Source organism: Lates calcarifer, linkage group LG17, assembly GCF_001640805.2.
Source record: "Lates calcarifer isolate ASB-BC8 linkage group LG17, TLL_Latcal_v3, whole genome shotgun sequence".
Taxonomy (NCBI): Eukaryota; Metazoa; Chordata; class Actinopteri; family Centropomidae; genus Lates; species Lates calcarifer.
In genome coordinates, this window is record NC_066849.1 from 11,347,708 (window position 1) to 11,361,238 (window position 13,531).

The window sequence follows — 13,531 nt, forward strand, 5'->3', positions numbered from 1 at the left end:
AAAAAAAGAAGCCGCATTATGGTGGATTAGGGGAGCCCTGATGAAAAATGCTGCTACAAATTAGCAACGAAAGCCCCCAAAAGACCGTGGGTATATCCTTGTTCACTTTCAATTACGGGACCGCCGAGGCCTGCTAACGTGCCCCATTCATTTAGGGCCTTTGTAACTAGGCTAGAAAATAGTCCCCCCCCCCCTCTCCTTTTTTTTTTTTTTTTTTTTTTTTACAAGCGAGCGAGAGCCACACAAGAGGAATACTTGCCCACTGTTGCGTGATATTCATGACTGTTATACACATCAAGTCGTGTTTGAAATATTTAGACTGAATTTTGTGCGTTTCTCACACCTTAAAAAAAGAGAAAGGTCTTAATTTACTGCGTGTCAAAGAGACTAATGGAGTTTGTCTGATCCCCTCGTTGTCAGTGTTCACACTTGGGTGAATTATAACGAGGAGCCGTGTAATTGGAACAAGCATTGATAATAAGATTTGGCCTTAAAGTGGAAAGAGTTGAATAAAAATGCCAAGTTTTACTCTCCTTGTGCGCAATCATTCAAGTTAAAAACAGGTTTAGAAATGAAATCCTGCAACATGCAGGAACGGTTAGACCTGTCAAAACAATTCATTTGCGTGTTAAAGATGACAAAAACAGCATATAGCATGTGTTGCTGTTAAGATTTTTTATCTCTGACACATCAACTTTCTATGCAATAAAAAAAAATTAACGATTTTCCTTTTCAAATTCACAAACATTTATTATTCTTGTCATTACAACAAAAAAAATGACCTATGAACATTTAGGTGTCTCTCTCTCTTTCTCTCTCTAATGGCAACACATGACATACTGTATGTCTCACAGATTAGATTGTGAAATAGATAGGAACGAACAACAATTAAAAAGGTTGAGAGAGGTAATGCGATCTTTTTTTTCTCCTTCTTCTTCTTGACACAAAAAAATCAAAAAACACATAGCCTACGTGTCCAACAACATGAAATGATATTGTCACAAATTCACCTTGAAGAGGAGATTTGAAGGGTGGGAAGAGGGGAGAGTGTGATGGTGGGAAATTTTTGTGTCAGGACCCCCCCTCCCATACAAACACCCTTTCTCTCTCTCTCTCTCTCTCTCTCTCTCTCTGTCTTTCTCTTTTTTTTTTTATTTCCATGTGCTTTCTATAAGTAAAACCTGAGTTTGCCGTCTCTTGTCAGCCTATGTCAACAACAGTGCCATTTTCTCACGACGCACGAAATAAAAACAATATAAATCATAATAAAATTCTCAATTAAATTTAAAAAAAAGAAATCCTACAGCATCCCCGTAGCTGTGGGTGACACCTTTTAACTTATAAAATAACAGGATCCTTTTCTTTTCCTCCCACTGACAAATGGAGGTCACATGCCAGATTGCAGGCCAGCGTTGTTTTCTTTCTTTCTTTCTTTCTTTCTTTCTTTTTTTTAAAGGATCCCTCTCAGAGTTTCTCTTCCCTTTGTCTCTCAATATTATACACATATTTACAAACCATAAATAAACCTTTCTCTCCTCTTACATTGGCAGGAAACTGGGGGGAAAGCTTAAACACTCTTATTTCAGCAAGAATGTTCAGCCTACCTTCACATAGGACGACGCCACAATTGGCTTTTTGATAAAAGATTTTCTGCGTTTTTGTTTGTTTGTTTGTTTGTTTTAGAAAGGACAAGTGTTCATGTTCGGGGTTTTGCTGGAAAAAGTCTGACCTTGCGGCCCAGGCTGTAATATGCTGTCCTGTGATAGGTTCAAATGACTGGAAGCGGAGGCCAGTGCCGGGGTCAGCATGGCCAGGATCTGCGCCTGGCTGCCTGGCTGCGCGCTGTAGGAAGAGGCGGTGGAGTTGGCCGCGCCGATGATATTGTCAATGGAGAACGAAGGCCGACTCGGGGCGCTGGAGTCCGTCTTGAGGGGCGGCAGAGACGGGCTCAGCTGAGGGTAAAAGGGCTTTCTTAAATCGGTCCCTAAAAGGGAGGGCAGGGGATGCGGCGCGGGGAATATGGAGGCTGATGAGGGCAAGGTGCAGGGGGCGTTGGGGAACGGGAACGAACCACCTGTGTGGTGCGGGTGATACGGGTTGTGGGCTGCGTGGAAGTTCTGCAGCTGAAGTCCATAGTTGTATCCGTACGGGCCGTATCCAAAGCCGGGTAGGAAGCCACCGGAGTCCCTGAGGATTTCGTTGGTTTGATGCCTCTTGAAGCGCTTCCTCCTGCGCAAGAAGCTCCCGTTGTCAAACATGTCTGCGGAATCCGGGTCGAGGGTCCAGTAGTTGCCCTTTCCGGGGTTGCCGGGCTCCCGCGGGATTTTCACGAAGCAGTCGTTTAGGGAAAGGTTGTGGCGAATCGAGTTTTGCCACGCGGGGAATTTCTCCCGGTAATAAGGGAATCTGTTGCTGATGAACTCGCAGATCTCGCTGAGAGTGAGGCGCTTCTTGGGGCTCTGCAGGATGGCCATGGTGATAAGGGCGATGTAAGAGTAAGGGGGCTTCACAAGTGCACTTTTTCTGGGTTTGTCTCCAATCACGGTCCCGGCCTCTGCGCTGGACCCCATCTGGTCCGACGGGCAGTCGGAGCTGCTGAGCCCGGGAGAGGAACCTCTCTCGGCCGCGTTCTGGGAGTAATTGTCGTCCGAGTCATTGTCCAAGTTGAACTCGTGGTGAATGTACTTCCCGTCCTTCCCGACGGATATGTCACCCCCGACCACATCGATGTCCACATCTTCGGACAATGCAGAGCTGTCGGACATATCCGTCCCTAAAGTCATCCTTGGAGACGCCGCTTCTCTTCCCCCCTCTCTCCCCCAGATTTCCTCCTCCTGTGGTCCGGTGAGGCTTTGCTGAGCGAGAGCGCGCACAGACACACTCTCCCTCTCCCCCTTACAACCACACCAGACTTTTTTTGCTGCAGCTTTATCTCCAACTACTGAATGCACACATGGCTAGAATCTATTCAAAAGATAAATAACTGTTTGACCTGTGGTTTTGGCGACTCCGGGCCGTCCGAGGCTGGTCAAGCAGGGCCGCGCGAGGTTCTCATCGAGCAGAAAACTTCTGGTTTTCAGGCGTTAAAAAAAAAAGTCAGTCAGAAATCACCAATCTTGAACCGATGCACATTTTCGCTTGTCTTCAAATGCGATGTGTTTCCGTCTGTGATCGGTTTATGCCGCAGGTCATTTAAAAAGCTACTTTTGGATATCCAAGCGTCTTTCCAAAATATCTTTTACGCACGGTGTTGGATAGGTATCCAGCCAGACTGTCACACTATCCTCCTTGGCTCTCAAAAGGTATTTATAGGACCACGCTGATCACGTGGTCTTTGAGTCACTGTTACCAGGAACTGGACGAGATTACCCTGCAAAAAGTGGCTTAATTTTAGGACCAGCTCTTGAATTTTGAAATTAGATTAGATTTTTTTTAAAAATAGAATAAAAAATAAAAAGAATAACAAAAACACACACGCTCCACGGGCGGTTAAACTCATCTGTTCTCATGCATTTTTAACTTGTTTAAGAATTTAAACAATAAATATTTGCATTTACTTCAAATGATGCTCCTTACTCTGTATTTCGTCAATATATTGACAGTATACCTAAAAATAGGAATATGGATAAAATGCATTAAATGCAAGAAACAATATCTCACTGACAACCGAATTATGACATTTGTTATTACATTACTCATGTGAAAGGCGAGTTTATGAACTTGAGGCTGCGTGACTCGCTGAAATGAACTCTTTTTTTTCTTTTTCTTTTTTTTGCAGTGTGAGAAAAGTAAAAGGTGCACACCGATGATAGTGACTGAAATCTTTATGAAACAGGCTACAAACATAATCCAAACATACTCATCATTTACATGGTGAATTTTGAAATGTTATTAAAATTTCTGAAAATAGCCTGACACTGGTGGAAAGGCTAATCCTAAAAGCAAATAGGTTTATTATTATTATTATTATTATTATTATTATTATTATTATGTCAAATAAAATGTAATTTATGATGGATTTCAAGATTTTGCCAAATTAACAACAAAAGGCCTATTAACACTATGTTTGTTTGACTTTTATTAATATTTCTAATTTTGGTTTCGAGCTGAAACATTTGACTCTGTAAAATAAGGCTTCATTGAACCATTTAAAACCTGTTTAAATGAACAAGGTTTTACAAACGGAGCCTCTCACCGTCTGTTCTGGTTCCTAATAAATCGGTCGATTCGGGCGCACTGAATTCTTCCTCAAAGGTTCTGGCCAGCAGCCTAATTCCCTGATTCACTTCTCACGGGTTTTGTGTTTTCCTTGTCAAGAAGTCACAACATTTATCCATCTGCATTTTCTGCATAATTCACCAGGGTGCACGAGGGGCAGCTGCAACCTGCTCCAATTCGTCTTCGTCAGGAGTGAAAGGCCAGCAGATGACAATGTGTATGGTTTGTGTGTGTGTGTGTGTGTGTGTGTGTGTGATGTGTGCGGGCCTATTTGGAGCTGGCGAACATTCCCGTTCATTACGCTGCAGAAACATCGAGTTATTGTAATGCGTTTACATCAGCACCTCATTCATCTTATTGCTCCAACAATATACCACATGTCATACTTTTTTGTGTTCGCTTTTTTTAATCACCAGGAACAACAGAGTTTTCATACAATCTTTCTGCGTTGTTTTATGTCTATTTGCTTTTGTTGTGTGTATCTTAAATCTGCATTTGTGCTTATTATTTACTGAAGGAAACTGCTGTTCCACTGAGGAATCAAGTTAAAGTCAAGCATGCAGACAGAAGCCTTCACTGATCCGCGCGTCCTCTTCTCTGACCTGCCTGTCACGAGCCTTTTAAAATCTGAAAGAGACACAGAGACTTGTCTGACAGCTGCATGACAGGTATGACTTGCTCATTACTACTTTCTCCGGGTCTCACGAGTATGATTAAGATATTTTTCATATTCATTCCTTTATTTGTCAAGAAGGTCTTGTACAATAGGGTGAAAACACTGCCCACGTTTATTTATTTGTTTATCTATTTATTTATCTATTTATTTATTTGACCTCTGACACTGTAATAAGCTGCATGACTGTCTTGGGTGGGATTCTTTATGCCGAGACTTGGTGATTTTTGCTGATGGAAGCCAAAGTTGTATTTGGCAGTTAGTCAATAAAAGATGGGGCACGTGACCCATTTAAATATATATATTTAGCTATAAAAATTATTATAGGCCTCGTTTTATTTACAGCCTTTTTATTATTAGTATCAAGGAAACTACTTGCACAGAGGCTGTTTAATTCTGCTATGGCATATGGCTGACAAGTCATTATTTGATCGATTATCTGTTTATCTAATTTTTATCTAATATTATTCAGATTTGATCATCTACAAAACGTACGCAGTGGGATATTTCAGGTTTCTGAACTTTACCAAAGGTTGAATGGGGTTTTGGTTTTTCTGAGCCGTGATCTGTCCGAATGGGGTGGGGGGGGGGGGGGGTGGGGGGTGTTCTTGTTTTTGCTGTTTGTGGTGCTGAAGCGCCCTCTGCTGGTACAAAAGTAACACAAATTCTAAATGACAGTTAAAGCCAGAGTCACGTCCTATGTAAATACAGGGAAATGATAAAACTGTGAAACTTCCTGTCGAGTCAACCAGCGGTTATTTGTTGATAAAATACAGCAGCTCCATATCAATGTGGCCCCATCTGGAGATATATGTCTTTAAAAGATATCAATGTAATATTCATAAAGTATAGACATTGCTAAGTGAATGCACAAGAATATTGTCAGTAAATAAATTAGATATTTTTTAGTATTTTTAAGTTTTGAAGCTGGTACAAAATAAACCAGTCCAGATGAAAAGCTTATGTTATTGACCAGTATTATTATTAGAACCAGTCTTTAGCCTATTCAGATCCTTAATGAGCTCATGAAGCAGCTCTACAATTAACAAAAGCAATTCTGGGGGAAAAGGGGACATTTCTAATTTAAGTGGAAGCAGAACAAAAAATAATGACAGTGCTTCCTCAAACAATTCAAAACTATTCAAAGTCTTCAAAACAGAATCATTTCAGTTAAGCAAAATGCAGTAAAAAATAAAATAAAATAAAAAATCAGACTATTCTGTGACACATTCTGTGTAAGACTTTAGATCATTACCTAACTGTAGTGGTTTCATTACTCAGAGTTACTCATTATTATAATTCATCATGATCACAACAAACTTTCAAATTCAAAAAATCTGAATTGTAAAAGAACAAAAACAGTGAGAGGTTGAACATCTCTTGCTTTTGCTTCCATCTAGTGGTGGAAATTTCTAACCTGGAGAAACTGTTAGATTCCTTCAGTTCCCTCAGCATTACAGGGCTGAATCAACCTCCTTCATTTATACTTAATAGACAGCTGTTGGATCAGACAGAGGTGATGAAGTTCAGCTGGTTATGAGCAGGCCTACACTGAATTTGACCATGCTGACTTAACTGATTTAATATACCTGTAATACTAAACATGACATGTGCAGAAGAAGACTGCTTCAGCCCCGTGTTTGATCCTGGCCTTGGTCAGACTGACCCACACCATTTGTTGTAGTCTTATTGCAAAAAGGTGGGAAGAACTGTTGAGACATATAACATTATAACATAACCCTTATAGCACTATTGATTATATCATAGCCCCCCCTCCCACAAAAACTGTAGCATAACCTACAATAGCCACTTTGATGTATTAGCAATCTAAGTACAGTAGTAGATACAGTGTAGATGGGCCGCTGTGGGAGTGTCGCAGCCGTAATCATCTCCTGTTATGATTGTTATCAGAAGTGACAGTCTGACCGCTGTGAAACTTTCATCTGGCCTGTAACTGTCTGGAAAGTCAGACATAAAAATGGGAAGCCAAATGATAAATAGCTGGAAAAATTGATCACCTGAGAAAAAATAATAGTAATTCAGAGTTTTTTTTTTTATTATTACTGTTGAATAATAGTAAGTTTATATCTGTACATATTGTTGGTGAGTCTCTCTTTCTCTTTCTTTTTTTTAATATGAGATTGAATTGTTTTTGTGAATTGTGTTTTTGGCTTTTATTTTAAACTTTAAATTTAATGAAGACCACCAAAATGTAACTGAATTACCGCTCCACCATTCTTCACTATCGTCCCAGCTGAGTGCTACAAAGAACTAAATAGGCTTACTACCGTTTTTTCACCAACACCAGTTTTTACATTTTCTTCATTTCCACATGACCTAACTTGACAAAAGAAGAAACTTTCACTAATTCCAGGTTTCACCCATCAGTGGATATTTATTAACTATATTAGTGTCCATTTGATATTTTCATTTTCGACTGAATGTTTAAAATCTGAACAACAACTAGCTGGTGATAAATAGTTTAACCAGTGAACAGTCATTAGATTTGTTATTTTAGCCCCTCAGAGAAACAGACAGTGAGCACTGTTACGTGTGCATCCACAACCTCGAAGCAAAATTAATTTTTTGTCGCATAAAATTTTAAAAATCAATTTCACAAATAACATAAAAGCCTTATTATTAAAGTGATCCTGAAAAAAAATCCTGAAATTTAATTTAAATTTAATCAAGACATCCTAAATAAGAACTTTATGGAGGATTTCAAAATAAAAGAACTAGTGAGATTTTACCCACCAACAAGTTAGACTCCAATAAAGATGATTTCTAAAGACATATTGAGAATGTAACAGAAACTTGTAAAAAATATTTATTACATTTGTACATCTTTTACTTTGTCATTGTGTTGCGTGTATACAGGTATCTGTTTTGACGAGAGGTCTGTATTTCAGGCTTTGAACCCACTTTTAACTAGATAAATAAAATTGGACATTTTACATTATTTGTGTTTTCTTGGTACTGTGAGTGGTTACTACTGTGAACAGTTCTTAACCTAGGTGTCTTTGATTTGTGCTCAGTTAAATGATGCTGATGATGGATGTTGTGTTGCTTTATTGAGTAAATTGTAAATTTATTGGTATGTGTAATGTATCATGGAAAAATTTGGCTTTTGAATTCTATCCAGCAAATCAGTAATGTCAGATGTTTACCTTGTGTTAGCATAACAAGGTAATATTAAACATTTCACTTTACAACAGGGACATATTTAAACATTTCTAATGACTAAATTTTTAGGTAACACCTAAAAACTAGCCAAAAAGATGTATTTGTTTATTTGAATATGAATAATTTTACTTTTAGTTCAATAGTGTTATCATGTTATATACTTTTGACTGAACAGTGTGAATTACTGATCAGTGGCCTAATATGATAGGAACAACTCACTTGTCTGATAATGAATCACCTATTTATTTATTTATTTAAACTCATTCAGTCATAAATAAAGACCACATTTATTTAAAAAAAAAAAAAAGAATTTATTTCCATCTGTCTTCACCAAATAACAACACATTTTCTTTTATTAACGTTTTTACATTAATAAACTATTTACATGAAAAACAGCAGACTCGAATGATATAACGCACACAGTGAGACTTAAAAAATACAGGAAATATGAACGAAAATCTGTCACAATGAAATACATTAAAGCTCTGAGATACAGTCATGGAATGTGTCATACGGATCTAAATGGCTTTACACCTTTTAAATAGGAATGTTTTGCATGAGGCTCGGTCATTTCATTTCTGATCCTGGCAAAAAATAAAAAATAAAATGAATCTAATTCTTACATGAACCTGTATGTTGACAAAATAGTGGGTCATTTAAGGCATTTTGGAAAATAGGCCCCAGTATTTTTCTGATAGGGGCCTTTTATGTTATCATACTAACTGTGTTTGATTTCATTTGGACTCAGTGCGGGAATATTTCTTTAGTTTGGGACTATTTAGTAGGGTTAGGGTTAGGGTTTTTTTCAGCTAATGAAGTCTCACATATACCGGTCTAATCCTGATGCAAAGTTAGCTTGTCTCATGTAGGTGTTGTTGTAGGAGTTCATGGGGCTGGGGAGGCCCAGCAGCTGCTCCGTGTGCTCGGCGCACGAGCCCGGGCGTAGGGCCGGCAGGGAGAGCCGGTTCCCGGAGCAGTAAACTTGAGAGCTCCCCGGGGAGAACCCGGACTGGGTCATGGTGGGTAGGTTCGGAGGAGAGGCCGAAGACGAGTACGGGTACCCGGTGGCCAGATTGGATGCGATGTTCCCGCTGTTCCTGCTCAGCATATTCGCCGAGGGGTTGACCGTCTGGGCCTGGAAGCACGCGGACGGGTCGGTGCCCGTGACCGAACAGCTGGAGGTCATGGCGCCCAGGTCACTCCCGCCCAGCCCTCCCAGCGCTTGGGCGTTGAGCTCCGCTCCACCCGGGCCGCTCTGCACCACCGTCTGCTGGCTGATGATGTTGTCGATGCTGAACATGCGCGGCTGTCCTTGGCCGACCCCGGCGGAGGTCTGGTAGTGATGCAGCATGGCGGGATGCGGGGATGTGGCCGTCAGCTGAGAGCCGTAACCAGACCCTATCCCGGCGTAGAGAGTGTTGGGGTACGAAGGTCTGCCCATCGGGGTCGGCGTAAAGGCGCTGGAGCTCTGCATGTACCCGGGGTAAGTGCTCACATCTGTGCGCTTGAACCTTTTCCTCCTCCTCAAAAAGCTCCCGTTGTCAAACATGTCCTCAGCTGCGGGGTCCAAAGTCCAGTAGTTGCCTTTACCTGGTCTGCCGGGCTCCCTGGGGATCTTCACGAAACAGTCGTTGAGGGTGAGGTTGTGGCGGATGGAGTTTTGCCACTTCTTTGAGTTCTCCCTGTAGAAAGGGAAACGCTCCATGATGAACTTATAGATGCCCCCCAGGGTGAGCTTCCTCTCGGGGGAGTTGGCGATGGCCATGGCGATGAGAGCGATGTAGCTGTAAGGAGGCTTCCCCCTCTGGACGGGCCTTTTCCTCCGGCGGCTCCCGGTGGGCAGGTGCTCCTCGGTCTGGCCCAGAGCGGCTCCATCCTCCGTGCCGGGACTGTTCCCCCTGGGCTCAGACTTGATCAAAATGTTGTCCTTTGCCCGGGCCTGCAGCATCAGAGGCGGTGGAGGAGGAGGCAGCGGCGAGTCCAAGCTCACGTTTGGAGACAGGACAACAGGACTTGCCTCGGCGGGCGAGTGCTGCGTCTCTGCGGTCATGTTGCACATGCCAGAGAAGTAAGAATAATTTGCCAGATTCATAAAAGAAACAATGTGATGATCGTCTTTTTGTCGAAATGATCGGCTGGAGGGGTTGGAAAATCTCCGTAAAAGAAACAAGTTAAAGGTGCGTATTTTCCTACTAGTGGATGGTCCCCCCTTGCTCTGGCCAAAAGTATACTCCCCCTGTGCTGCCCTGGCGTTTGGGTGGTGTGTGTCAGTCCAGGTGAGAGAAAGGCGTTGACAGTTTTATAAGGCAGGGCTGGAATGACGCCACTGGTGAGCCAGTGACGATGGAGGCAGGAGGATAAAACCAAAAAGAAAACTGTAATAGTCCTCTGACCCAAAGGAACTGAAGTAGTAGTGTGATATAACACTACAGTGTAATTCATTTGTCAGTTAAGGCGTTTGGGGTGTTTTTTTTGTAGTTTAGTGTGTGTACTTACTTTTCTGTACGAGCCATTTCTAACTGTGATTTTAGGATTTAGTTAGTAAAAATACTTTATTTTGAAAGGGCCTTTTGTCAGCTCAAGCCCACAGCCATGAAAAAGTATCGGGTAGTCAGTGTATATACTATGATAACCCATAAAATCTGACCCGTGATGTGTTAAACCATTGTGGAACATTATATTATACACATATGAAGCCTTTAATGTTCAAGAGGTTTGTTGATGACCTCTTCCATCCCTCTGACTGTGTCTCTCTGCTGTTCTGTCCGGCCTTTCACTGACAGCTCGGTGTGTATATCCAGGGGGCAGAAACAACACTCGCAGAGCTGCTCTGTGCTCCTCCAAACTCAACAGTCAATCCACCAATTGAAAAATAATAACAAGCCACTGAAAACAAGCAATTGAGCTATCAAAGCTTTTGGGGAAGAAAAGTAAATATCCCCTTCATTTCATTTTCATTTTTGGAGAGTGATAATCAAACAGTCCCCGGGCCCGGAGAGGAGACGTGTTATCTTATGGATTTTGAAGTGAAAACACAGTTCTGCACACAATTGGTATGCAGACAACACCCTTCAAACACAACCATGTGATAGCGCTTCTAATTGATTATTTAGACAAATAGAGGGTTGAAGTTAATTACAAAGGGGAAAGATACACAGGGTGGTGACCCGCTGCCATCACTTTGAACAACATTGGGTGAGAGGTGTTGTGGATTGTTGGGAATGATAGGACGTCTGGACTGAGCCCAGCGAGGCGGCCTCCTACTGAATGAACATTTAACAACCCAGTGACACAAGGGTCACTGAATAGTTTGATGAGTATAAAAAAATGATGTGGATCATATAGCGTGGCCTTTGCAGTCACCATCAATCTACTTGAATACTTTTGAGAGCAGATTTTTCGATGGATATTTCCAGTAACACTGCCAAATGAGTGAATATCTTTAGGAAGAGTGTTGTACAATATATGTCCTAAAGCTGCTCTGAACAACACACGTATATTGGCCAAATACCCTCTTTAAAACGTTACGTTTGCTTCTTCTTTATTTGTAAATATGCTTTCATGGTCGTTCATTACTTCGTTTTTTTAGACAGTGTGGTTGCTTGTCCTTCTGGTAAGGCTGATGAAAAAATATGTCATTAGTCATAACCACTCTCTGTTCTACCAGATGCCTGTTTCCCCGTCACCCTCACTCCACCAGCACCCCCTCCACAACCCCTCACCAACACCACCCCCTCCACACACACACACACACACACACACACACAGATGACTGGACCCCTCCCGACCCAGCCGCAGCTCAGACAACACTAAGCCCAGCTAGCTACTCACAGCCAGTGGCTAACAGCTTCAGACAGGCGTGGGAGCGGGGCTGTATCCAAGCAGGATCTGCCCCTCAGAGCTGTCAGGTCAGGCAGGACAAACAGGGGCTCAGGCCAGGAAACGGGCCCTCTGCCTCGGGGCCTGCGGCCTCTTGCTAATCCCCTCCTCCCCTCCCCAACCTCCCCACCACAGCCTCCCCTGTACACTTCCCTGCACCTCGGTGCTCCCTGTACGCTTTCCCCATACCGTGGTCAGTTTATGTGTTTATTTATTTATTAGTATTGCACCCTACACACACAAGCACATTTGGTGTGCAGTGAAAACCTTGTTTCAGTACTACTATTATAACAAAATGGCTGATATTGACCCCCTACCCCACTCAGTACCAGAATGATGCTTTAACTTAAAAGGAAAGAGGATTGAAAATGCCATATATTTGCTATTTTGCTGCCAAATTCTGGGCCTGTTCAGCATCCTCTTATACAGTAGCCAAGAGCCTTACACAACAATGCAATGTTTGAAAAATGCCATAAATTAACTTAAATGTAAAAGCCCAGGTTCGCTATAGCTGTAACATGCACTAAGGTCTTGTATTACAGATAATCAAAAAAAAAAGAAAGAAAGAAAAAAGAAAAAGGAAATCATATTTTCGCAAATCTTTTATCTTACTGTAGGCGTGAGCTGAAGCTCTGCTCATGTTTGTGTTGATGATAAAAAAAAATGAAACTTGCAGTATTGACGTTACATCTTGCTGTAATGTACAGTTACCCTATCAGAGAGGCAGTAGCTGCTGTAGCTTGAATCTCACTTAACTGTGTAAACCTGACCAAAGAATCTAGAATATAAGGCAATGCCAAGACAAATTAGCCTGAATAAGTTGCTTTTGTTGGGATGAATAACATTATTATCTCCTATGAATAAATCAATTCAGTATTCTCACAGGGTTTGGGGCATTTAACAATTTCTTGATTTTATCATGAGGTACAGACCCAAACATAAATGTATTTAGTAATAAAAGTTCTCAAAAACATTCTGTGGAAAAACTAGTCAACATTTACAATTACAATAGTCCTTATTTTGTACTTCTATTTTGTTTTACATAAGTTTGATGGTACGTCACTCCAGAGAGCAACATTTTCCTTTTGGATTCAATCCTTTATGTATCTGCTTGTTGTCATATTGAGGACTAAAAAGTGAGAAAAAAAACATAGAAATTTGACCTTAACCATAAACTTATAATAATAATTTCTGTGATGGATAGAAACCTAGTAGAACATTGCTGTAATAAACAGTGGTTGGATATGTGTGTGTGTGTGTGTGTGTGTGTGTGTGTGTGTGTGTGTGTGTGTGTGTGTGTGTGTGTGTGTGTGTGTGTGTGTGTGTCCCTGACGGCCTTACAAGAAACACCTGTTATATTTGTGATATTAAATCTTGGCAGTCTACATGTGTGCATTTGAAGTCACAGGTGCAGGGATGAGCAGTGCATTCCCCCTAAGATATTCTCCCATTTCTTGTCAAACGTACACCTATAGTCCCTGGCGGTCTCTGATGGTAGTCAGCAGGTTCTCTTCCTCTTTTTGATGAAATCCTGAGAAATATAGACGGACATAGGGACAGACGGAGTTGCTGAGTAAA

At 41.5% G+C, this 13,531-nt stretch overlaps 2 protein-coding genes across 2 annotated transcripts; both read right to left on the minus strand.

Annotated features, from left to right (window-relative positions):
* Positions 1-662: 662 nt before the first annotated feature.
* foxd2 (forkhead box D2) lies at positions 663-3,297 on the minus strand. Its single transcript, XM_018667410.2, has one exon. It carries the CDS (start codon positions 2,781-2,783, stop codon positions 1,680-1,682), a length of 1,104 nt encoding a protein of 367 aa, XP_018522926.1. The 5' UTR covers positions 2,784-3,297; the 3' UTR covers positions 663-1,679.
* A 5,597-nt stretch (positions 3,298-8,894) lies between these two features.
* On the minus strand, positions 8,895-10,166 carry foxe3 (forkhead box E3). The gene has a single exon (XM_018667417.1). It carries the CDS (start codon positions 10,164-10,166, stop codon positions 8,895-8,897), a length of 1,272 nt encoding a protein of 423 aa, XP_018522933.1.
* Between the last annotated feature and the right edge of the window lie 3,365 nt (positions 10,167-13,531).